The sequence below is a fragment of the Chanos chanos genome, chromosome 1 (genome assembly GCF_902362185.1).
Source record: "Chanos chanos chromosome 1, fChaCha1.1, whole genome shotgun sequence".
NCBI classification, from domain to species: domain Eukaryota; kingdom Metazoa; phylum Chordata; class Actinopteri; order Gonorynchiformes; family Chanidae; genus Chanos; species Chanos chanos.
In genome coordinates, this window is record NC_044495.1 from 706,481 (window position 1) to 730,000 (window position 23,520).

The 23,520-nt window shown below is 44.9% G+C and overlaps 2 protein-coding genes across 2 annotated transcripts; both read right to left on the reverse strand.

Annotated features, from left to right (window-relative positions):
* Positions 1-366: 366 nt before the first annotated feature.
* Positions 367-9,963, reverse strand: lmo4a (LIM domain only 4a). The gene is made up of 5 exons (XM_030775809.1): positions 9,859-9,963; positions 5,380-5,622; positions 2,491-2,587; positions 1,980-2,126; positions 367-429 (listed from the first exon to the last, which is right to left on the reverse strand). Exons 2-5 carry the CDS (start codon positions 5,613-5,615, stop codon positions 421-423), a joined length of 489 nt encoding a protein of 162 aa, XP_030631669.1. The 5' UTR covers positions 5,616-5,622; positions 9,859-9,963; the 3' UTR covers positions 367-420.
* Positions 9,964-17,533: 7,570 nt separating this feature from the next.
* Positions 17,534-20,787, reverse strand: ccn1l1 (cellular communication network factor 1, like 1). Its single transcript, XM_030780974.1, has 5 exons — positions 20,728-20,787; positions 19,504-19,717; positions 18,835-19,182; positions 18,291-18,493; positions 17,534-17,842 (listed from the first exon to the last, which is right to left on the reverse strand). The coding sequence occupies exons 1-5, from the start codon at positions 20,785-20,787 to the stop codon at positions 17,534-17,536; spliced, it is 1,134 nt and encodes a 377-aa protein (XP_030636834.1).
* Positions 20,788-23,520: the final 2,733 nt, after the last annotated feature.

Here is a 23,520-nt window from a genome sequence, read left to right on the forward strand (position 1 = left end):
CGGGCAGTGTCACTCGAGTTGAACCGTTCAGTGAACGGAGAAGAACGCGTTCTCTAAACACAGTGGTCAGACTTTTCTCAGGACATCCAGTCAACAACTGACAGACAAATTTTCACGTCCACTGTTTCTCTCTGTCGACCTCACCGGCTGTCTCCCGTCACTCAGTGACTGATCCACGCGTTGACCAGGTGGATCAGGCTTGGTGAAGAGAAGTCCATCTGATCAGCGTATCGGCGCAGCGTGGACATCAGACACGGGGTTACCGCAGGTCAACATTCAGAATGAAGGAACGAAGCAGAGGAGAGGGGAAAAACTGGGAGGGAGGGGGGGCAGGAGTAGCGTGGGAGGGACTGGGGAGGGGAGGAGCAGGAGGAGAAGGGAGGAGAGAAGGCACACTGCTCTTCTGTAGTCAAAGACTCCTCAGCACACCTGTAAACACAGAGAGAGATCAAACCATTTGTGATTAAGATGCTTTCACTCTGCCTCTCAGAACTGGGCATGTGTCACACAGAGCTGGATAAAATCAAGTCTCTGAAGTGTTTGAATGACTGAGCCCCATCCCAGCACTCTCACACAGCTCCTTCACTCTGTGTCTTTTTCCAATAAAGATACTGAAAATCCTAACAGGACTGAGTGTGCTAAAGTAAAATCAAACAAACGTCATGAATGCCTGAAAAAGTTCTTCGCCAAAATTGCCATTTATCCTGTTAATAAAAGGAATAAGGTCACTGGGAGAGGAGAACTGGGACATGGCCTGTCACTCAAACACTTCACCAGTCTATTCAGTCCAGTGAATGCAGAGGGAAAGCTGAGTGATGTCATAGCAAATAGCCCACACGCACTCACAATCATATTGTTCCACACTTTTTACCAATAAGGCCTTTTAAATCTGCTAATGTAAAAAAAGGCCATGAAAAAACTGACCTTATCCGCTTAGCAAAAACTTCATCAGCCTGCTTTGGAGAGAGCTCTTTGTTAAGAGCCTGCTTTAGACAAAGCTCTTCATTAAGAGATCAGCCTGCTTTAGAGGGAGCTCTTCATTAAGAGATCAGCCTGCTCTAGAGAAAGCTCTTCATTAAGAGATGAGCCTGTTTTAGACAAAGCTCTTCATTATATGATCAGCCTGCTCTAGAGAGATCTCTTCATTAAGAGTCAGCTTGCTTTAGAGAGAGCTCTTCATTAAGAGATGAGCCTGCTTTAGAGAAAGCTCTTCATTCAGAGATCAGCCTGCTCTAGAGAAAGCTCTTCATTAAGAGATGAGCCTGCTTTAGACAAAGCTCTTCATTATATGATCAGCCTGCTCTAGAGAGATCTCTTCATTAAGAGTCAGCTTGCTTTAGAGAGAGCTCTTCATTAAGAGATGAGCCTGCTTTAGAGAAAGCTCTTCATTAAGAGATCAGCCTGCTCTAGAGAAAGCTCTTCATTAAGAGATGAGCCTGCTTTAGAGAAAGCTCTTCATTAACAGATCAGCCTGCTTTAGAGAAAGCTCTTCATTCAGAGATCAGCCTGCTCTAGAGAAAAAATTTTAATTAAGCGATTCTCCTGAGACCTTAGTCAGAAATCCTGCCTCAGTCTTTAGAGCAGTCTTTTGCTTGTTTTTGTATAATGAAAGCACATCGGGTTACATAGAGAAAACTGCTCCCTTCTTAGGAAACGAACAGTCAAAATCAGTTTTTTCACATAACAGGTCCCTTAAGCTCCTAAACAAACCAGTCAGAGAAAGAAAGATGTTAGAAAAACAACACAGTCAGAGAAAGTCAGTCATCATGTCATGTTTTTTTCGACTGGAATCTACATTTTTCATCACAGTCTTCATCCTCATTAAATCACTGGAGTAATTCACATCTGGTTTATTACTTTATTACGGTAAGACCTATCCAGTGGAACATGGATCAGTCATTGTAATGATGTAATTGTAAATTTAACAGCAGCAGTGCTGCACTGTCTTAGACTGGTCTGGACTCTGAGCCCAGTCTCACCTTCTGGTCAGGCAAGAGCGTGTTGGTCAGGTGACTGCTGAGGAGGGCTCCACCGGGGCGGTCATGTTCGCAGAAGATGGTACCATTGACATAATGGAAACGGTCACCAGGCACCAAACGGTTCCGACAGGTGGCACAGGTAAAACACTGGTGATGAGAGTTGAGTGTGGGAGTGGGGGAGAGAGAGAGAGAGAGAGAGAGAGAGAGAGAGAGAGAGAGAGAGAGAGAGAGAGAGGGAGAGAGAAAGAGGGAGAGAGAAAGAGGGAGGGAGAGAGAGAGAGAGAGAAAGGGAGAGACCAAATTTTAATCAATTCTCTCAAGCCTGTGTTGGTACGTGTGTGGGTATGTGCGTGCGTGTGTGTGTGTGTGTGCGCGTGTGTGTGTTTGTGCTGAGTGAACAGAGAGATGCCCCACGTTCAGATGGTACACACTGCTTTGTGCGTGTGTGTGTGTGTGTGTGTGTGTGTGAGAGAGAGCGAGTGTGTGTGGTGTTTCTGTGAAGAAACCTCACCTTCAGATGGTACACACTGCTGTGTGCCTTCATGACCATTTCATTGGCGGGAATCGACTGACCACAGGCACTGCACGCACCACTGTGACCAAACAACCTGAGGAGTCAAAACAACTCATCACAACAACAACAACAACAACAACAACAACAACAACAACAGTAACAAGGTGACATAGAAATGTCACACCCCAATACAGACACAACCACAGCCACCTCCAGTAAATCACCCTACATTCACATAAGTGTCAGAAAGTGGAGTCCATCATTCCCAAATAAAAGGAATTTGACCATAGTTCTTTCATCCACACTGCTGATTGGGTCTTTAGTGAGGCTGTGGTCTTTAGTTATGCTGTGGTCTTTAGTTACGCTGTAGTTTTTAGTGAGGCTGTGGTCTTTAGTTATGCTGTGGTCTTTAGTTACGCTGTAGTTTTTAGTGAGGCTGTGGTCTTTAGTTATGCTGTGGTCTTTAGTTACGCTGTAGTTTTTAGTGAGGCTGTAGTCTTTAGTTATGCTGTGGTCTTTAGTTACGCTGTAGTTTTTAGTGAGGCTGTGGTCTTTAGTGAGGCTGTGGTCTTTAGTGAGGCTGTGGTCTTTGATTACACTGTAGTCTTTAGTGAGGCTGTGGTCTTTAGTGAGGCTGTAGTTTTTAGTGAGGCTGTGGTCTTTAGTGAGGCTGTAGTCTTTAGTGAGGCTGTGGTCTTTAGTGAGGCTGTAGTCTTTAGTGAGGCTGTAGTCTTTAGTGAGGCTGTGGTCTTTAGTGAGGCTGTGGTCTTTAGTGAGGCTGTAGTCTTTAGTGAGGCTGTGGTCTTTAGTGAGGCTGTAGTTTTTACCTCTCACTGACGAGTCAAGCTGTGACTGGCATGACTCTCTGACTCACTGACTGTGAGGTGAGACATTATATAAGATATTACACACCTTCCTTTTCAGTGCCAAAGCAGTTTCCAAAATTTTAACCCCTTGCAGGCTTTCCTGGCTTAAAGCAGTGTTACAGCTGTGGTGGGTGTGGGATTGGAGCTCTTGATTATCCAACTGTGTGACTGGGGCTGTTAAGGGCAGTTTTAGAGGAATGTCCAAGTGAGTTCAAACTCTGCTCTGTCGTCTACATCTGCACCCCCCTCATCGCTCTGTCTGTCTCCCTCCCTGTCTGTCTGTCTGTCTTTCTCTCCCTGTCTCTCACACAAAAACAAGTAAAAAACCCACAGTCACACACACACACACACAGAGCCTACATTAGGATAGCTGGTGTGGAGATGGTACTGGCTCCATATTCTGACCTGATAAATTAGAAAAGGGGAAAGACCCTCGCTGCTCTGACTGTAAAAGGTCTCTACCATGTCAGCGACCAGACCAGTTTGACAAACAAGCCCCAGTATCTCACTCTCCCTCATCCCCAGTCCTACATGGCTCTCCCTCTGTGGTCCCAGCACTGCCTGTGCACAGTAATGAATTTTTGATCTTAATCCAAACAGTAAGTTAATAAGAGAGGGCAGAGAGAAACCCTGTTCTGACTAATTAACGCTCCCTCTCTTTTTATCAGACCTCAGGCTTCGCACTGCACCATTTGGCAATGGAGCCTTGCCCTTTTGATTAACTATATTATACATATTTAATATGCCGAAAATTGCATATACGTTACACTTTACAAGGCTATCTACCACACACACACACACACACACACACACGCACGCTGCTGCATTCAAATACATAAACCAGAATCTTAGATAAGCCAGTATCCATTAGGCAAACAAAACCACAATCAGTTTCACAACCCTGTTGAGGTTTTTCTCTGAGTCGCCCTTTTTCTGTGGACTTAAAAAATTCCCTGGTCAGCGTGAGTATGTTCTCCAACTGTCATACACAGTCCTGAATCCTGGAGCCTTTTCCCTTCCTGTCAGTAATGACGGCTGTTAACACACATATTAACACTGTCCTGTGTGTAAGTGACGTTCTCAGAGATTCTGTTGGCTTTTGTACAGCAGCTGATTGCAGGACAGAAGAGAACTGAACAGAGAGTGGAGCTTGAGAGACTCCTCTGTCAAAGAGGGTTTCATTTCTTCAGAGGAACGTGCCTTACGGAGCTCGTACAGTTAATGACGGTCGAGACTCTTTTTAGGCGAGATGGGTTTTTTGTCCAAAGGCAGGCCTGCCCCATGAGAGCCAAAGGTAAGCGCTTCCAGAATGTTCCTGTTGGTCCTGGATGCTGGCGGTGGCCTAGCGGTGCCAGTCTGGAAATGGGCACAATTCAGTCAGTGTTTCAGTGCCAACCTCTGTGGAGCAGCCGCTCTGATACAGCTCCGCATGCCCAAATCCCCTCAGCGTCACCAACCAGTGCCCACTGGTCTCTAATTAACTGTGCTGTAGGCATACAGGAAAACAGGGTGGGACTACAACTAGAGAACCAAACTCTACAGGCTGTCAGAAGAGAAGCCTTTGAAAAGACACACAGCCACCAAAACCTCTATTTGTTACACACCTACACAGTTCCTGCCATCAAAGGCTCCACACTCAGACACACTCCATACACACACCAAAGAAGCCTCGAGTCTCAAACACTCTGAGACTTCTCCCTCGCGATCTCTCTCTCTCTCTCTTGTTTCAAACTACACTTCTCCCACAAAGCCCAAAAAACGACTAGAGGACAGAGGTCAGCCATGACTGTGTCTCAGATAAAACCACAATGGAATCTCATAGAAATATCTGCACATGGACTTTGAACTTATGAAAGCTGCATAAAATAAAATATGAATCAAATAAAGCTCTTCAAAAAACACAAGGTGGATGATCATGGAGGGGAAGAAAATAAAAGAGTTTTTATGCATTTCACACGGTTCTGCCCCCAGTCCTCAGACGCCCGCTCCAGTGTCTCCGCACTACCTGCCCCACCCTCACCTGATGTAGTCGTTCCGACACAGGATCATGCCTCCTTTACTGTAGCAGCTGGTGCCGATCTCCCCCAGCTGGGCGTGGCAGCAGGAGCACTTCAGGCAGCGCGTGTGCCAGTACCGTTCCATGGAGAACAGCAGGAAACGGTCGGAAATACGACTGCCGCAGCCAGCACACGACCGCATCGCCGAACCGCCTCCCGTCACAGCCACGGACGAAGACTCCACGCGGCTGTTTACCATGGCGAGCCTGGACGGAGAGGAGGAAAGAGGAGGAGACATCCAACAGGTTTGAATTCATCAGGCATACTGAGAAACTGCCTATTACGGGTTGGCTGACTGACGCAATATTTATCACACATCATGTTTTTATTATTAGCTGAGAACTGACAGATCTGACCAGTCTGCATGAGCACATCAGTCACAAACTAGATCTTGTCAATGGGAAACAGTGAATAATACAAAGAATACAGGGTCAGTGTGACTGACAAAAGCTCTGTGTGTGTGTGTGTGTGTGTGTGTGTGTGTGTGTGTGTGTGAATAATGTAGATCAGACTTAGTGTACTGCCGTTAGGACAAAGGGAGTTGTCACAGAGACAAACAAATTTTGGCAGTACCCTTGAGAAAACTGTTTCACTCAAACAATAGACAGACAGACAGATAGATATTGACTGGCTCAGGTCCAAGTCTCTCTAAGCTGCATCTGTCCTGTGAGCTCCTCTAATTTAACAACAACAAAAAAAAGCAACGAGGCCAAAACAAACATCCAGTAATTATCCCATAACTTTAATGTCTCCAAGACCATTTTTCCTGTATACTGCAAGAAGTGATGTTCATTAAAATTACATTTACCGTTCCAAAAAAGTAAGCATTAGATGACTGAGAATGAGTGACTTGTCCTCAGTGGAGGAACTCTCCCTTAAAGTCGGATTTCTCTGAGCCCAGACCATTCATCTCTCTCCAGCTCTCAGATATCGGCCTGTTTTCCTGCCCGTCGTAAAAACGGAGCGAGTTCACGTATGGCCGTGGGTGACGCGAGCCTGAGGTCGTGTTTAAGCAGAGTCGTTGTGCGGTGAGTCAGACGTCCGGTCCGCTGGATGGTCACGCTTCACCATAAACTCGGAGAGCAACACAAATAAAGCAGGGAGCTGATGTTATTTTCCGAATTAGCACGGCCGCATCATGATTGGTCGTCCAAAGGCCTCCAGTTTTAGCTGGGGCAGATTTGGTTTTTATCCACAAGGCATCTTAGCTCACACTCAACCCAGAACTCAGCCCAGAACTGGGCCACCCCCACTCTCCAACACAGACACATGGCTCCAATCAAGGACAGGAGATCCATAACAGAGGCCTAGAGCAACACTGGACGAAGCTTAGCGCTTTCTTTTTCTCTCACTCTTTGTCTCTGTCTCTCCCCCTCTCTGTCTCTCTCTCCCTCACACACACACACAAAGATCAATCACACACGTGATCCTGGCTGTGAAGACAGGCAGAGGCAGCTATGGGTTAGCAGACATGGGTTTGCTTGACTGTGTGATTGAGCAAGGCCAATTTCTCCTCCTCCATTTCCGACCATGCTCCTGGAAAAAGGAGCGAGGCCATGTCCTTGCCTTAAATCAGAGGGATTCCATAGAGACGGAGGTGAAAGGAGCCTGGCTCGTCGTCCGTCAGGCTCCCACCTTTCTGTACCCCTCCGTTTTCCTGATGGGACTGAAGTCAGTCACTGACAGGCGGGAGAGGGCAAGGGAAGGTCAGAGGTCATCCCCAAGCCGTTCTGACTGGAAAGGTCAGGTAAGGGTCAGAAAGTCGGGCTCAGTGACAGGAAGGCGGTGTGACCTAGTCCTCCAAAGACAATTCCCTCTGCAACCTCAGAGAACAGCCACACTCCAGATAACAACTGGCTACACACTTCCCCACGGCCAAGGTCAACAAAACGTCCGTCACAGCTGTGTTCACACACACACACACACACACACAGAAATCCCAACAAACACAAGGCTAAACATGAATGCATTTTACATAAGAGGCAAGCACAAAGACCTCACTGTACAGATGCAATGTGCCACATATACAATAATCCTTTCCAAAATGCTACAACATCCCCTTCTGGGACCACTGCACAAGCAGTTAAACAGTCAGGGGTTAATGAAACACACCGTGTCTTTAAAACCGTTAATCCCGCGTACGTTTTAAGACTGTGCAGTTTTACTGTCACTGTTATGAGATAAATGACTTTACCCAGAAACATTAGAGACTCTGGATTCCATCTTCAAATTCCAGCAAATCTCTGAAGAATTATTCACAGCTTTGTCGTCTTCCCCTCACTGCGGTGTGCTGGGCTTATTTCCACTTCAGACTGAACAGACAGGACAAGCCGGTATGATGCGACTGTGGTGCGTCTGAGCGCTTCCTCTCCGAACGGGGCCAATGTCTTCCACATGCTTACACCTGACATGATACTACATGCCTGCATTCTTTTAGAGCCACTGGCAAGATTCCCATTCAACCAGTTTGACATTGTCTCCTCTGAAGCTGCAAAACTTTTTTTTTTCTCCCAAGGATGATTTTTGCTTGGTTTGATTTAGCAGGAGTGGATTTTCGTAATCCAATAACCAACATAATCCTGCTGTGCTCCATAAAAGTTTCAGAGGACAAGAGCCAGGTCACAGCAAACGTTCAAACAAAATATACGAACAGTCTTTCTTGTGTTAGGGACAAATAGCCCAAATATTCCTGAACACCAGCATGTACTTCCTGACAAACTAACGTGACTCTCGGTAAATTCGAGAAAATGCAGATCGTCGCTCTATAAATGATCTTTTTGCAGAGCAGCTCAGAGCGCGAGAGAACACAGACACAAATAAAAACCTGCGGAAACATCGCGCTTCGGAGACTTTGTTTCGAAACAAAACATTGTCATTATCCGCGGCAGAATTTAGGCGAATCCCCGTTGACAACACTTGAGCAATCTCCAACTTGCAGGTAGAGATTGTTGAGTCTCACTGCAGAAGATCGTTTTACGCCATATCTTTCCGCCTTTATCGTACTTTGTTACCAGTCATCCGAATCAGTCGAACTGCCGGGGGGGGGGGCACGAGACCGCGTTACTTAAGAACTTTAATGACAAGGATTAACCGAAGCGCGCTCATAAATCGCTGCTAAATTTTAAATTAGATCTGTACAACAGACAGCATTTAAGGACGTCTTAAAGAGTATTACGGTGCGTCTGCAGAACAGGAAACTCCGTATAACACATTGTCGGGCCCATAAATCTGGTAGCGATACCGAAGAAAGTTAAAGGAGATTATGGTTTTGAATTCGACTCAGATTTTGATTTAAAACTGCAATCAGAAGGAAAGGTCATGGAGGGGGAGGGACGGGTTGTTCCACTCGGCTAACGGGCTGATTGATGAAATAAGCACCAAAAACGGAAGCTAATGAGGGGGAACGCTCTACCGTCTCTGTCCGCCAACAGACTGATTGATTGCGTATGGTTTCGGGTTGACAGAGCAAATGATGGTTTACTCTAAGAAACACATCGCATTTAATAACGACCTGACTTTCGAGCGTATTTATGGCCGTACCCTAGAACACTGACAGTTAAAAGTCGTCGATTAAAAAAAATAAACATGCAGTCATAGCCCGTGGTAAATTCTTGGTTTGAGCCTTCAGGTTCTCTGTTGTTACCTTGCGCCTTGTTTGCGTAGCTGGAGAAAATAATACAATTTGGATTTTTATTTAAACATTGCAAAGAGATCCCTCAACATATTACAGATCTGATCGTAAAACTTCATCAAAACACCTACTCAAACACGCTTACGCGCACGCTTCATTAGGCTATAGCCTACCGTCAAAATCCAGACATCAGATAGCCTACCAAGTTTCAATGAACAGGCAGAGCGGCACACGTGCTATGTTCAGTCGTTCGTAAAAATAAAGAAGCACCGTTAACATCCATAATAAAGCCGGGGAGCATTACCTAAACTCAGCTGGCAACAGGGCAGATTAGCAATATATCCTTCTCTTTTAATAATACGCTCTGGGACTATAACCGCACGCATCGCCGTTTCATTAAAACGGGTCTCTTTTTAATTAACACTCCAGCGCACAACTCCCCATTGTGTAAAACTCTCTGCAGGAGAGGAGACACGAACTCCCCGTAATAATGACACAACAGCAGAGCTTCAATCAACAAGGAGCCAGTATTCCTTAATATTTCGGTTAAAATCAGAAGACGAGGAGTGTGCTGGCATCCTGCGTCCATACATTTGTTACCAGAGGTGAAAACGTGCATGAACATGTCACGCGCAGCAGTGTAACACAAGCCATCACATTGTCAGACTTGGTTGACCACATAAAGCTCATGATGTTCTCGATTCCGAAATTCGTGCTAAGTTCGTAAACAAAAACAGAGAAGTTTGGTGCAAAACTAAGCACATTCATGAACATTCTCCCTTTAGTATTGGACAACAGGCTGTTGTCTTACCGTTACTTGGATGGAATAGAGAAAATCACGGAGATGGAAAATAACCCCTGGGAATAAACTGTAAACGCGGCTGGGGCTCGTTTCAGATCGATGTTTTCTGTTGATCTGCTCCGAGTGACGACTACTGTAAAAAAAAAAAATGCAACTTCTTCGGTAATCCGTGTGCCAGTTCTTCAAAAAACTTCGAATTACTCCCCTTCTGTTGAGACAAGTAGGGGCAAGACTTCTTCTTTCATGATTATCTGAAAACGTAAAACGACTAAATGATTATATCTGTATCATTTAAGAACGTCAAGCGATACATTTTGGCGTCGCCGTCTTTTCGTAGATGCCGCCTCCACTCACTTACTCCCTAAGCATTTTGCTTCAACAATACACTAACGAGGAACATATTTTAAAGTCACTCCTCTCGTGACGTTTGAGAGGTACAGCCCCTGCAGCCACTGAACGGTGACGGGGTGTGGCGTTTGACAGGATGATCGATGTCTGTTTAAGGAACTTTTGACTGTTTGTGGCCATTCAGAATGCCCATAATTACCACCACGGCGGAATGTTGCAAACGCGATTCAGTAGTCCACCTAATGCGACCCATACTCTACAAAGTATAGGCTACCGTTTCATTTTTCCGTCGAAATCTGGTTCTCAGTTAACTTCTTTTATGCTGTAATAATCTTAAAACATATTGCTTTAACCTGTGCCACTGAGACATTTAAGATACCCTATTTTAAACTGAATATACCATACTGCATTGAATATGTTTGGGAAATACAACTGGTTTGTCGAAAATGGAAAAGATGAAGAAACAAAGCATAGTTGAAACTAAATCTTCCTTGTAATGAGACAGCGCGACTCAACAGTTTGCCAGCATTCAAATTGAGCAGCCCAATGCTATGTTTCTTGACCGAACAAAGCAAAAGGGGATTTAGCAAATGTATTAAACTGTTAATATGAGTAAGATCATTCTCACCTGAGAATTAATGTGCACGGTACGACCCGTCAACATAGCGACCATCTACTGAGGATCGAGTCAATTACCAGTTAAGTTTATTTTCACTAGGACAGCACTGTCCAGACTCCCAGAATTTACAGCGCGTGTATGGAGGAGAAAGTATAGTACATAATTTACAGCACGTGCCTGGAGGAGACAGAAGGAGGAGCTGAAGGTTGCATTGCCAACAAATCAATACTGTATGTGTGCAGCACGTTAATTTCTGAGATTTCATGAATCGACCGAAAAGACAAATTCTCCCATAATCTCAGAAGCCCTCCACGGCATTGACTGCGCCCGTCATCTCTACGCCCGTCATCTCTATGCATACCCGAGAACCTGTAATCCTGCAGCTCTGGGATACGTCGTTCCCTCTGCACCGCTGTTTCCACGTCTAAGAAAAACAGATCTAATAAAGTAACCTAATTTATACAGACCCGCTACGCAGACAGGTTAGTCACAATGAATAACTGCTAATGCGAGATAGTAAATGTAAATATATCAGTGTGTGTGTGTGTGTGTGTATATATATATATATATATATATATATATATATATATATATATATATATACTGATAACTTTTCAAAATAAAGTAATTACCACTGGACAGTTCAGCATTCCTAACCTTTATTTTTGTATAAATGTGTGGATGTGTGCAGTCTGTGTGTCTGCCCACGGTCATGGAAACTAGTAAATGTTACAATATAACTCCACTGAACTTTTCTATTGCCATGCTCGAATTTCCAGACAAAAGTCTCGAGCGACATCGTGTGGTCAAATAGACGAACTACCGCTGATGAATTGTTACTGTTTTATGTGAAATTTAACAAGACGATTTAACTGACAGCATATCGGTAGTGGGAGCGCTTTTCTAAGGCGCTTTCTCTCTTGTATCATGTCTTTAATTTGGCTTCGCTGGCCCTTTGAGCTCTCCTGGATCGCTTGCCTGAGACATCCCATAATTAACATGAATGTAGCCTCACAGGATTCTCGCTGTGCCACCAGCAAAGAGTTTGGGGTTCACATGGTGGTCACGGTGGCTCCTGCCAGTTCCCCATTCTCCCTCTGAACAATGGCATTAGTTTCAAAGAGGAAGAACAGAGTATCTGATTAAATTCAAATTCAGTCCTGCATTGAAGGACTTCAGACAGCTGCATACACAGCAGACCCCCCCCCCCCCCGACACACACGCGCGCACACACACACACACACACACACACACACACACACACACACACATTGCAGTGCTAAAGTTTTACCAGCCAACTCTGGGCCGAGAGGAGGAGTTATGTTAAATGTGAGAGAGGTTGGCTTCCCTCCTCATTTTCCTCCCCTCTCTCCGTCTCTCTGGATTTCCATTGTCTCTCAGACCTCAGCACTTTAGCATGACACAGAGAGAGGAAACGGACAGAGGAGAGCACGTGAAAGACAGAGGGCAGCGTCTGATGGGTGTGAAAATGAAGAGACAGAGAGAGAGACAGAGAGAGAGACAGAGAGAGATGGTTTTCAATTTTTAAATGGAAGAGACCAGCACTAATAAATACTGAGAACTGATCTATGGTAGTTTAGGGTGGAAATATTTAGATATAGTCTTTGAACTTTTTCATTTGATCTTAATCAAGTGTTTAGAAAATGAGTTGGCCATAGTATTCCGATATGGATTACACTATTTACGTCACTAAAAACATTATGCTTTAAAAACAACAGCAGCATGTCAGTTAGGGGTAAGACCCATCTCTCTATGGCTTAAAATCAATCAAACTGTGAGACAAGAGAGGACCCGCGTTCATTTTCGTACACAGTGCTGTGCTGAGTTCAGTTTTCTGAGACCAAATCATGAAGTTAATAATATGTCAGGAGAGTGTTCAAACATTAAAGCTTAATTGTATGATGATCAAAGGCACTAGACTCACACAGGATTAGAGATAAATGATTAACACATTATATAAAACTCACAGACAGGCCAATTTAAGTATCGTTTATAAAACCGCGACCATTTACATCGAAACACACCATAATATATCTTACCAATGAAAAATGGTCTATCAAAATTAAATCACAATTTCCCCGTGAAATTCAAATGTTGAATAATAGTCTCGCCAGGGCTTTGCCTGTTATGAACTTGAAGTAAGATCATCAGATGTATCAAATGCTGCTCTATCTCTTTTATTTGACCAGTGTATCACATTAAATACATACAGTTAAGCAAGTTATAACACATTTTAATGTACACCGCGGCGGTGCCATTTTCTAACGACTAACGGTAAAATTTACATCCCCCAGAATTACATTTCCTCTACGTATCTCAATGGTTTGTCGACCTATGTGAAAGATGTCCCGCTGCCTTCATCATAAAGAAAATACAGGTTAAGGGCTAATGCTTAAACGGATACGCTAAACGAACTCCACGTGTACTGGCCAGAGTTCGATTAACTGTCTGTTCACGCGCTCTGTCACGTGCGTTTTTCAGGAATGGAGTATAGGCCTATATCTACATATAATGATGGTGACAGAGAATATATCAGGAAGTATTTATCAGTATATATCATTATATGGTGATTACGAGAGAGACAGATTGTTGAAACATACGCGTGAACATCCGAAAATTCAGTGGATTGTTTCCTTTGAATATCATGGCGCGGTCCTTCCGCATTTATCTGATTACCCATTGACTTCTGGGTGTTTTCCCTGTAGAAATACATCTTAATTCCCAGTGATAGAAAACCTGTTGTGCGTTGCCATTTCTTGCCATTTAGTTGCGGTATGCTCTCAGGTGTAATACGTGTTCCAGGCCAAAGGGTCCACTGAAACTTCCCTGTGTCTCCAGGGGCATGGCAAAAGGGGGGTGGGTAGCAAACCTTAAAATCTGAAACGAACTTTTTTTTTAACTAAAAAATATGTACCTTAAAATCTGTGACTGGTGAACATTTACAGCTGTTCATTCACAGTTCAACTTGTGGTACTTTCCCAATAACCATAAATACACCTGCAATAAGACAATTCCACTGACATCACAGACACACCTGCAATAAGAGACTATTCCACTGACATCACAGACACACCTGCAATAAGAGACTATTCCACTGACATCACAGACACATCTGCAATAAGACAATTCCACTGACATCACAGACACACCTGCAATAAGAGACTATTCCACTGACATCACAGACACACCTGCAATAAGAGACTATTCCACTGACATCACAGACACACCTGCGATAAGAGACTATTCCACTGAAATCACAGACACACCTGCGATAAGAGACTATTCCACTGACATCACAGACACACCCGCGATAAGAGACTATTCCACTGACATCACAGACACACCCGCAATAAGAGACTATTCCACTGACATCACAGACACACCCGCAATAAGAGACTATTCCACTGACATCACAGACACACCTGCAATAAGAGACTATTCCACTGACATCACAGACACATCTGCAATAAGAGACTATTCCACTGACATCACAGACACACCCGCAATAAGAGACTATTCCACTGACATCACAGACACACCCGCAATAAGAGACTATTCCACTGACATCACAGACACACCCGCAATAAGAGACTATTCCACTGACATCACAGACACACCTGCAATAAGAGACTATTCCACTGACATCACAGACACATCTGCAATAAGACAATTCCACTGACATCACAGACACACCTGCAATAAGAGACTATTCCACTGACATCACAGACACACCTGCAATAAGAGACTATTCCACTGACATCACAGACACACCTGCGATAAGAGACTATTCCACTGAAATCACAGACACACCTGCGATAAGAGACTATTCCACTGACATCACAGACACACCTGCGATAAGAGACTATTCCACTGACATCACAGACACTGTGGATGCTGTTAAGGGCTCTGAGAATAAATAAACTGAGGACACAGTCTCACCCCCCACCTGTCTGCCTGCCTGTGCTTCCAGCATATTTCCCATTCTGTCGTCACGGTGATGCCGAATATCTCAGCTGCCCCTGAGCCCAAATGGCACCTGGAACCGGTTCCCAGCCAAGACACGTCCTGCCAACAGGGGGCAAGATGCTGGAAAAATCATCACTGGAAAAACGCAAAAGAAGCAGGCAGGTCTTTATCATGGTCAGACTCTCTTTCACTTACAGGACTTTTCTGATGGCTGAAAATGAAAGGACAGGGTTTTTTTTTTGTTTCAGTGACATAGTTAATAACAGTTAGTAACACAGAACACACCATAGCAGGCTGCTCAAAACACTTCAAAAATCAGAAAGGTGCTCACATGCAGTTTCAGACATGCTTGATTAACAGGAATGGATAGTAAGGCTAAAGTTTAAGTTTATTTCAAGCCCAGTATCACTGTTTACAGTCTCAGAGGGCTTTACATGCCCACAGGTTTACAACAAACAAAGCAGGATGGCACCCCCTGACTTAATCCTCACAACAGGCAAGAAAAAACCACCCCCCCCAAAACCCCAGATGATATAGGGAAAAATGGGAGAAATCTTGAGAAGGACCACAGAGAGAGAAGACCCCTTCATGGCCAGACAGGTGTGCAATAGGTGCTGACCCAGTGGACAAATTTCAGACAACACAGAAATAATGAAAATGAAAAGACACTAGTAAACAGAAATAAAGAATAACAAAACAGCAGGGGGGGCTCAACCAGGGTAGGCCACACAGCCACAGTGGGTCACACCTAAGAGGAAAGCAGCCACATTCAAACAAGACCCTCATGCTCAGACAAATGAGACACAGACATGCAGAAGATGAGGGAGGAAAAGGAGAGCATTAGTGGGGTATTAGCACTTAACAAAATAAAGAAAGAAAATCATTTTATAAATGCATGAATGTAGAAACGCTAGTGGCTGTGGAGGGCGCAGGAGGAGCAGGGCCAGGGACAGCAGGGCATGGAGACAAAATCAGTCTGCTGACCTACGGATGGAGCCATACCCATGCAGTGAGACAGACATCAAGCACTCACACAAACAGAAGAGATTGGGTTAGTAACAGAGAGCGATATGGTCAAGACAAGAGCAGAGGGGAGGGTGAGAGAGAGAGAAATATGACAGACATCTGAACCGGCACAAACTAAACTAAGTAAATAATACCAAGTAAAGTGACACGGCATATGAGGGGCAGAGGAAGGTTGTCAGTTTAAACTCTTCAGTTTAGAGTATGACTCTGAGTCATAAACACAGAGGACATGCAGGAGAAGTGTTGGAAAACAGAGGGGACAGATAGACTACTGTTTGTTTCACGCGGTGACACTGTGCAGTAGTACAGTGTAAATGTGTGAGAGGGAGGGGAAGGGGTGGAGTTAGGAAAGAGAGAGGCGGGGCTGGGGTTTTGAAGGGGCGGGGCCCGGTCTGCGGTGATTGGTAGAGCTCTGATTTGTCGTACTCTATAGAATCCCCACTGTCCCTTTAATGTGACATTGTCTAGTTCTCCTCCATTATACTTGTCACTGTAACCATTATAAGAGCTTAAGGCAGGAGACACACACACATCCCTTTCATCCATTCATTTTATTGTGCCAATACACTTTATCACTTTCATATGCCTTCTGACGGTCCATGATAATGGCTTTGTATTTCGACTGTACGAGTCAAAACAGGGACACATTTTTAATCTTTACAGCTGTCTGTCTGTACGACTCTGTTACAATTCAACCCCTGACGGGAAAACAGGGACCTCATGCTACTCCTGTTTAAAGACGCCATCAGCAGAAGGCTACCGGCCGCCCTGTGGTTATTCATCATGAGACACATTGTAAATTTTGTAGTAAAATTACAAACAGAAACACACTTTCCAATGTAATGTAGAATTAAGCATTGTCAAGGGTTTTAGCACAAATATTTTTTTCTTCAAAACGAGACAGTGTTCTTGAATGTTAAGACGGTCAGTGAAATAGAAATATATAAATATATACACAAAATTCATGGTCCAATAATATTATTTCCATTAAATATTCACCTCCAAACAGAGGTAAGAGTGACAATATGCGCTCCACCGTAAGTGAAGTGTGTATAAATAAAACAGGAGACAGACACACTAATTCTGCACAGCTCAGCTAAACACATGTTTGTAGTTTTCACAATAAACCACGGCACTATCAGGACAATGTAGAAATCCTCAGCTCTGAAAGGAAAGACACAGGACACATGAATAAATAAGGTCCAGCAGTCAGAGGAGGAATCAGTTCTAATTGTTTTGCCAGTCAAATCGCTTGTGACACATGACTGACAGACTTCATTTAAAAAGAAGAACATGAAGTCTCCTCATTTTCCCCTCTTCAGAAGTACACATGCCAAAGCCCTGCAGAAACAGCACTGGCTTATTTTTACATTCAGTGTGTGTGTGTGTGTGTGTGTGTGTGTGTGTAGGTAGGTAGGTAGGTGTGTGTGTGTGCATGTGTGGCTGTCTGTCTGTCTGTCTGTGTCTGCATGTGTGTGTATGTGTGTGTGTATGTGTGTGTGTGTGTGTCTGTCTCTCTGTCTGTATGTATGTGTCTGTAGGTGTGTGTGCTGATATTCAGTGTGTGTAGGTGTGTGTGTGTGTGTGTGTGTATCTGTCTGTCTGTCTGTGTCTGCATGTGTGTGTGTGTGTGTGTGTGTGTGTGTGTCTGTCTTTCTGTCTGTCTGTCTGTCTGTATGTGTGCGTAGGTGTGTGTGCTGATATTCAGTGTGTGTATGTGTGTATATCATTTGGGAGGCTGAGGGATTCTGGAATTGATCCAAGGCCCTGGTTCTCACAGTTCTGGTTGCAGGTGCATCGCTGGATCCACATTACACTGCGTGTAAAGTGTCTCTGTGACCCAGGACAGCGGAAACGCAGCCGTACTGTCCGCGTCAGCGCCGGTTTACAGCACCGGCCGTCTGTACAGGAGCCACACAAACGGGGCCGGTACCGTCGGGTTGTAGAGCAGCCTGCAAACGTGATCCGCACGGGTTTCTGTAGTCGCACTGTGCGCTGGCATTTCTTTCCTTTCTAAGAGAAGGACACACATCGGAACCGTCTCAGTCCCCTGATTTCCACAGACAGTTTCTCAAAAACTCAGTGATGCACAACTGACTACAGAGTGCGTAATCAAATTTTCCCGTTTAAGATTATTTTTAGTCGTAGTCTGTGAAAGTGTGAAGACCCGTGCCTAATCCAGTGTGGTCAATACATCACTCGAAATACCAACTATTAATTAGTTTATCTTGCCTGTTTTAAACAGCATTGTCAGATTGACTATAAGAGGTAAGTAACTGGCATCGGTCATAAGTTAAATCTATCACTTCATATCTGATATTGCAGCAAAGAAAATCAAGGTTGATTTGTCTCCCAACAGAGTTTATTGAAAGGCAGGACTTTTGATTTCCTTTGACTCATCAGGTCCTTTGCTTGATCCTCGAGAAAAAAGGCAGACGAATCTGAGGTTTTAATGTCTTACCTTGAGAAGGGGCGGAAGGCTGAAGCCACACTGTCGTATTTCACACAGACGTGTCTCTCTAACCAGTCGGCACTCAGCGTTGCCGTTAGTTACACGGCTGGAGACGCCCATTCCACAGGTGGCTGAACACGGTGACCAATCAGTGGTCTGATGGAGGCACTTTGGTGCGACCAAAGCAGGAGACTGCACAGAGGATGTCCATTCTGTAAGTACGATAAGAACCAGGTGTTGCAATGTTGTCCTCCACATGTTAGGCTTTTCTCGAAAAGACCTGCGTCGTAAACGGCCTGCTCTATGTAAGTCTGTAGCTCATGGAAAAATTAATGGCTGGCGCGAAAGGATTCATACGAAAAGGAGAAAAACAAATTGTCATTTAAAAGCAGAGCAGCTGTCATTCAAATGCTACAGCCTATTAAAGGAGAAGACGCGTTCAATATTTTCTGTCAGTTCTCTCTGCGGATTAACTGGTTGTTTCTTAGGCACGCTCATATGCCAAATCGAAACCAAATGAACATGACTTTGACGAAAGTAGGTATTGTCTCACCTTGGTTCGGTGCTCCAGCACCCAGATCCAACGGTGGAGTGGCCACCAGGTCGTTGCTGAACAGATCCGGGTGCTTTGGAGTTTCTGGCGCTGGTCCGGTCAGCACAGTATCGTCGCCTATGCTGTTATCGTCGTCACAAACCCACTCCTCACAGCAGCGTCCCGGCAACCTAGCGAGGCGCGGCCGGGAGCAGCGCCAGTCCGGCAGCGGCACCTCGTACGGGCAGAGCGGCATGCAGCCCACCACGCCGTCTATGCAGCTACATTGGTGTTGACAGCTGAGCTGAAAGTTCTCGCCGTGCTGGTAGACGCGTCCATTCAGCTCGCATGGCCGACCTTGTGCCTCCGCTGGAAAGAAGAAAAAACCTTGCTTGTTTTCTGTCGACAGTATAGTTATTCAGCTGTAGTTGTAAAACTATCAGCGAGTTGTTTTGGTCCGTTCCTCTTTTTTCTTCAAGATGTGATCACTAACTTGCTTCTTGAAACAGTGGGCACGTGCAACGCACTCGACCTGTGTGTTATACCTCATAAATTACATTATAGAAATGTAAATAACAGTTCCTTCATACATGCAGAGGCGGCGATTATACAGGAGCAGTAAAACGTGTTACTTTTTAGATGATTTAGCTGATCAAAGTTGTATTTCTGACAAGTCTTTTTCTCCGGTACCTCGACAGATGCCTCGTTCTACGTTTCCTTCGGCCCCTAGGTGGCAGTGCAGGCCCTTGATGTGGTCGCAGGGCTCCGTCAGGCTGCAGTCCTGGTTGAACTGGCGAGCACAAACCCTGCAGCAGCCGCAGGAGTCCAGCACTGTGCTGATGCCCGGCGGGCATGCGTGTGGCATGGCTGGGCAGGAGCATTTCTGTGGGCACTCGCCCTCCACCTGAGGAATGTATCAAATGAGAGAGTGAGTTAGTGAACGAGTCTGAGTGAGAGAGATCACTTGTGAGTGAATCCAGACAGAGTGCAGGAGAGGTGGAGGAGAGGAGATGCGACAGACTGACTCCCGTGATGATGTTAACGCACCAGGTATCCTGATACGATTATTTTAAAAATCACATGTTGATGCAAAAACATCGCCTGAGTGAATCTATGTTCTCCTGTGACAAATAAAAAACAACTTTGATACATTCCTTTGTTGCTCATCTGTAAACTTTATGTTTTTCCCACTAAAACTATGTAGTAGAGACAACACACAGGTCCCTTCTCTGTCTGTATGTGTTAATGCAGAGCTCCACAGAGGAAGGCAGCAGTCAACGGGAAAGCTTGTTTTTCATCCTTCTGCTCTCATTAAATGTGAGATTAGCTTGTCAAACCCAGATCTGATTAAAGTGGGAAGTTAACGCAAACAAATGTTACGCTCTAATCAAAACGAGTCAGTAAATTTTTTATGAAAAGAAATGATTGAGTCCTTTCTCGCACAGTTGAGTCTTTGTTCCAGGGGACATGTTTGTAATGGTTTTCACAACAGCCAAACTTTGCCACGGTCAAAAAGAGAAGTACTTTGCTGTGTTCTGAAGTGTGTGTGTGTGATTTAAATCTGAATGAACCAAGTTGGATTGCATTCATTTACTTTTACAAAGTGTCACAGAGTCAATCATTCTTAGAAGTATCACAGAGAAAGTAAAACCAGAGCGCTGTGAAATATTTCTAGCAGTAGTTGATTTAGGTCTAGCAGTAGTTGATTTAGGTCTAGCAGTAGTTGATTTAGGTCTAGCAGTAGTTGATTTAGGTCTAGCAGTAGTTGATTTAGGTCTAGCAGTAGTTGATTTAGGTCTAGCAGTAGTTGATTTAGGTCTAGCAGTAGTTGATTTAGGTCATCAGAAGGAAGAGCCTCTTTTCTGTCTGACTCTGCTCTGAACATTTAGTGATTGTAAAGAGAGAGACTCTCACCGTCACGGCAGCCCAGTACAGTAGCGTGAGGGTGAGAAAACTGGCTGGTCTGGACACCATCCTCGCAGGACACATGGCTTCAAACAAGACAAGTTCACTCCCGAAGACAGACACCGTTGAAAGGATCGCTGTTAACATTCAGACCTTCCCAGCATGCAGCGTCCTGCAGTCGCCCCCGTGATGCTGTGGCTGTATTTGTCCGGTCACCCCTGTGACAATGCGGCTGTATTTGTGCGGTCACCCCCGTGACAATGCGGCTGTATTTGTGAGGTCACCCCCGTGAGAATGCGGCTATATTTGTGGTGATGCGTGTTTGTCAGTCCAGTCGACAGTCTGTATCAGCACGTATGATTCCCAAGTGCATGCTTTGGTTTGTGCGTGTGTGATGAAATGCAGACGCGAAGAGATCTACTGCACTTTTTAAAGAGATCCCTCTCATGACCCCCCCTCTTATAGGGGCCTGCAGACAGCCTCCTCTGACATCACCACACACACACACATCCTCCCCAGACATACACACAGGCAGACACATTCACACGTTCATACACAAACATTTATACATGTAGACGAAAGAGAGAGATATAGACACATGCCAGAGTATTCATTAGTCAAAGGCCAATCAGACCTGATTCTTTAAGGCAGTCTTTGTCACGTTACAGTAATCAGGGTAATATTTATCAGATTAATACAGCCTGGGTAACATCTGTCCATATTATGTATTAGGGCTTTTGAGAGATCAGCGTGTGGTGGTATCTGATAAAGTAGTGGGTCTCAGTGTGTTTGCTATGGCATCAAGCCCATGGACTTGCATGTATACGGACAGTCTTAACACACTCGTACCATCAGAACTGAAGACAAAATGAAAGTCTACCCCTTAGCCCCTGAACCTGCCCCGTCTCTACGGGAAACCCCACGCTGTCTCGCTGTGAGGATGTCTGAATGAAAGAGAGAGAGAGTGTGTTTGTGTCAGGGCACAGGAAGTCTTTGCGTCTCAGCCCTGGCATTGATTCTGTGGAAAACACAGTGAAGGTAATTTAGCATGTATTAGTCAGGGGAGGGCCAGAGGAATCAAATACAGGAACACTGACTAATCTCTCTCTCTCTCTCTCTCTCTCTCTCTCTCTCTCTCTCTCTGCCTCTCTCCCCCCCCCTCTCTCTCTGTCTCTCTCTCTCTCTCTCTCTCTCTCTCATTGTCTCTGTCTGCCTTTCTGTCTGCCCTTCTGTCTGTCTGTCTGTCACTCTGTCTCTCTCTCTCTCTCTCTCTCATTGTCTCTGTCTGCCTCTCTGTCTCACTCTCTTTCTGTCTGTCTGTCTGTCTGTCTCTCTTTCTCTCTCTCTCTCTCTCTCTCTCTCTGCTCCTGCAGACAGGCAGACAGTCAATCTCTCTACTCTCTGTAAATCCAACCAGATATCACACACACATGGCACATAGCTGCTCCTATGCACTGACGCAGTCATGCGCTTGCAAAACACATTCACACACAAGCCGTGGCAAAGAGGAGATAGTTTCACTGAACATTGCTGAATTTAGAACTGAGTCAACTCCAGCGTGTTTGGTGGAATGTGAATACTGGCTGAGTTAAGCGTGACTGGTTTTACAGTAGTTATGTTACCAGTTCCTCCTCTTTTGTGCACTTTTAATTCGACAGATATGGTTTTGTGCAGGTGCCTTAGAGAGAGCGATGTGAACACACAGTCACAGGTTACCACAGAGTCATCCAATCTGATAAGAAACCAGGGGCAATAATCTATGTAGATGCCGAGGTAGTCAAAATGTACGAGCGCATGTGCACACACACACACACACACACACAAACGCACACACACACAGAATCACAAAAAAAGACATTTAATGTGAAATAAAACTCTGAAGCCGTGAGCCTCGGTCCCGGGTGTTGTGAGAGACATGAAGTCACAGCCATCTCTCGTCAGGAGGACAGGTATGAGAAACAGACCGTACAAATCAAAAATGATCTATGACTTTGCACAGCTGTCAGATGACCTGTCATGAGCTGCCCTGACAGGCGTTTCCATGGCAACAGACAGCAAAGGTAAGGCAGGGTCACACCCATCCTTCAGCGGCAGGTTCATCAGCCTGACAACATTTAAACCAAAGCATCCCAGTGTCAGCGCTGTGTGATCATATCACCATATCACCAACACAACAAACTGTCACAGCACCATGTTATCATATCACCATGACTACAAACTCTGGGGCCTCACTGGCTGTCAGCACCACAGTTTGATTCTTTATTTTTTTTCTTTTTTTTTCTGTTCATCAGAACACACTCAGGACTCTCCTCAGGTGATACTGAGGCTGCGAACACATCCAAGTCTTTCTAATCTCCCAGACAGCAGTGACAGACAGTACATGATAAAACAAGGCCATGGGAACAGTGTGACTGACAGGCCAAAGAGCGCAGCAGTTCCCACTAACATGAAAAAAGGCTCTGCAGAGTCAGAAGGTTGCACTGTACACCATTCAGCCTGTTTTAAAGATGGATGTATTTCAGCCCGATTACAGAAAACCACGCCCACTGTTTCAGCCCGATTAAAGAAAACCACGCCCACTGTTTCAGCCCGATTACAGAAACTCACGCCCAGTGTTTCAGCCCGATTAAAGAAAACCACGCCCACTGTTTCAGCCCGATTACAGAAAACCACGCCCACTGTTTCAGCCCGATTACAGAAAACCACGCCCACTGTTTCAGCCCGATTAAAGAAAACCACGCCCACTGTTTCAGCCCGATTAAAGAAAACCACGCCTACTGTTTCAGCCCGATTACAGAAAAC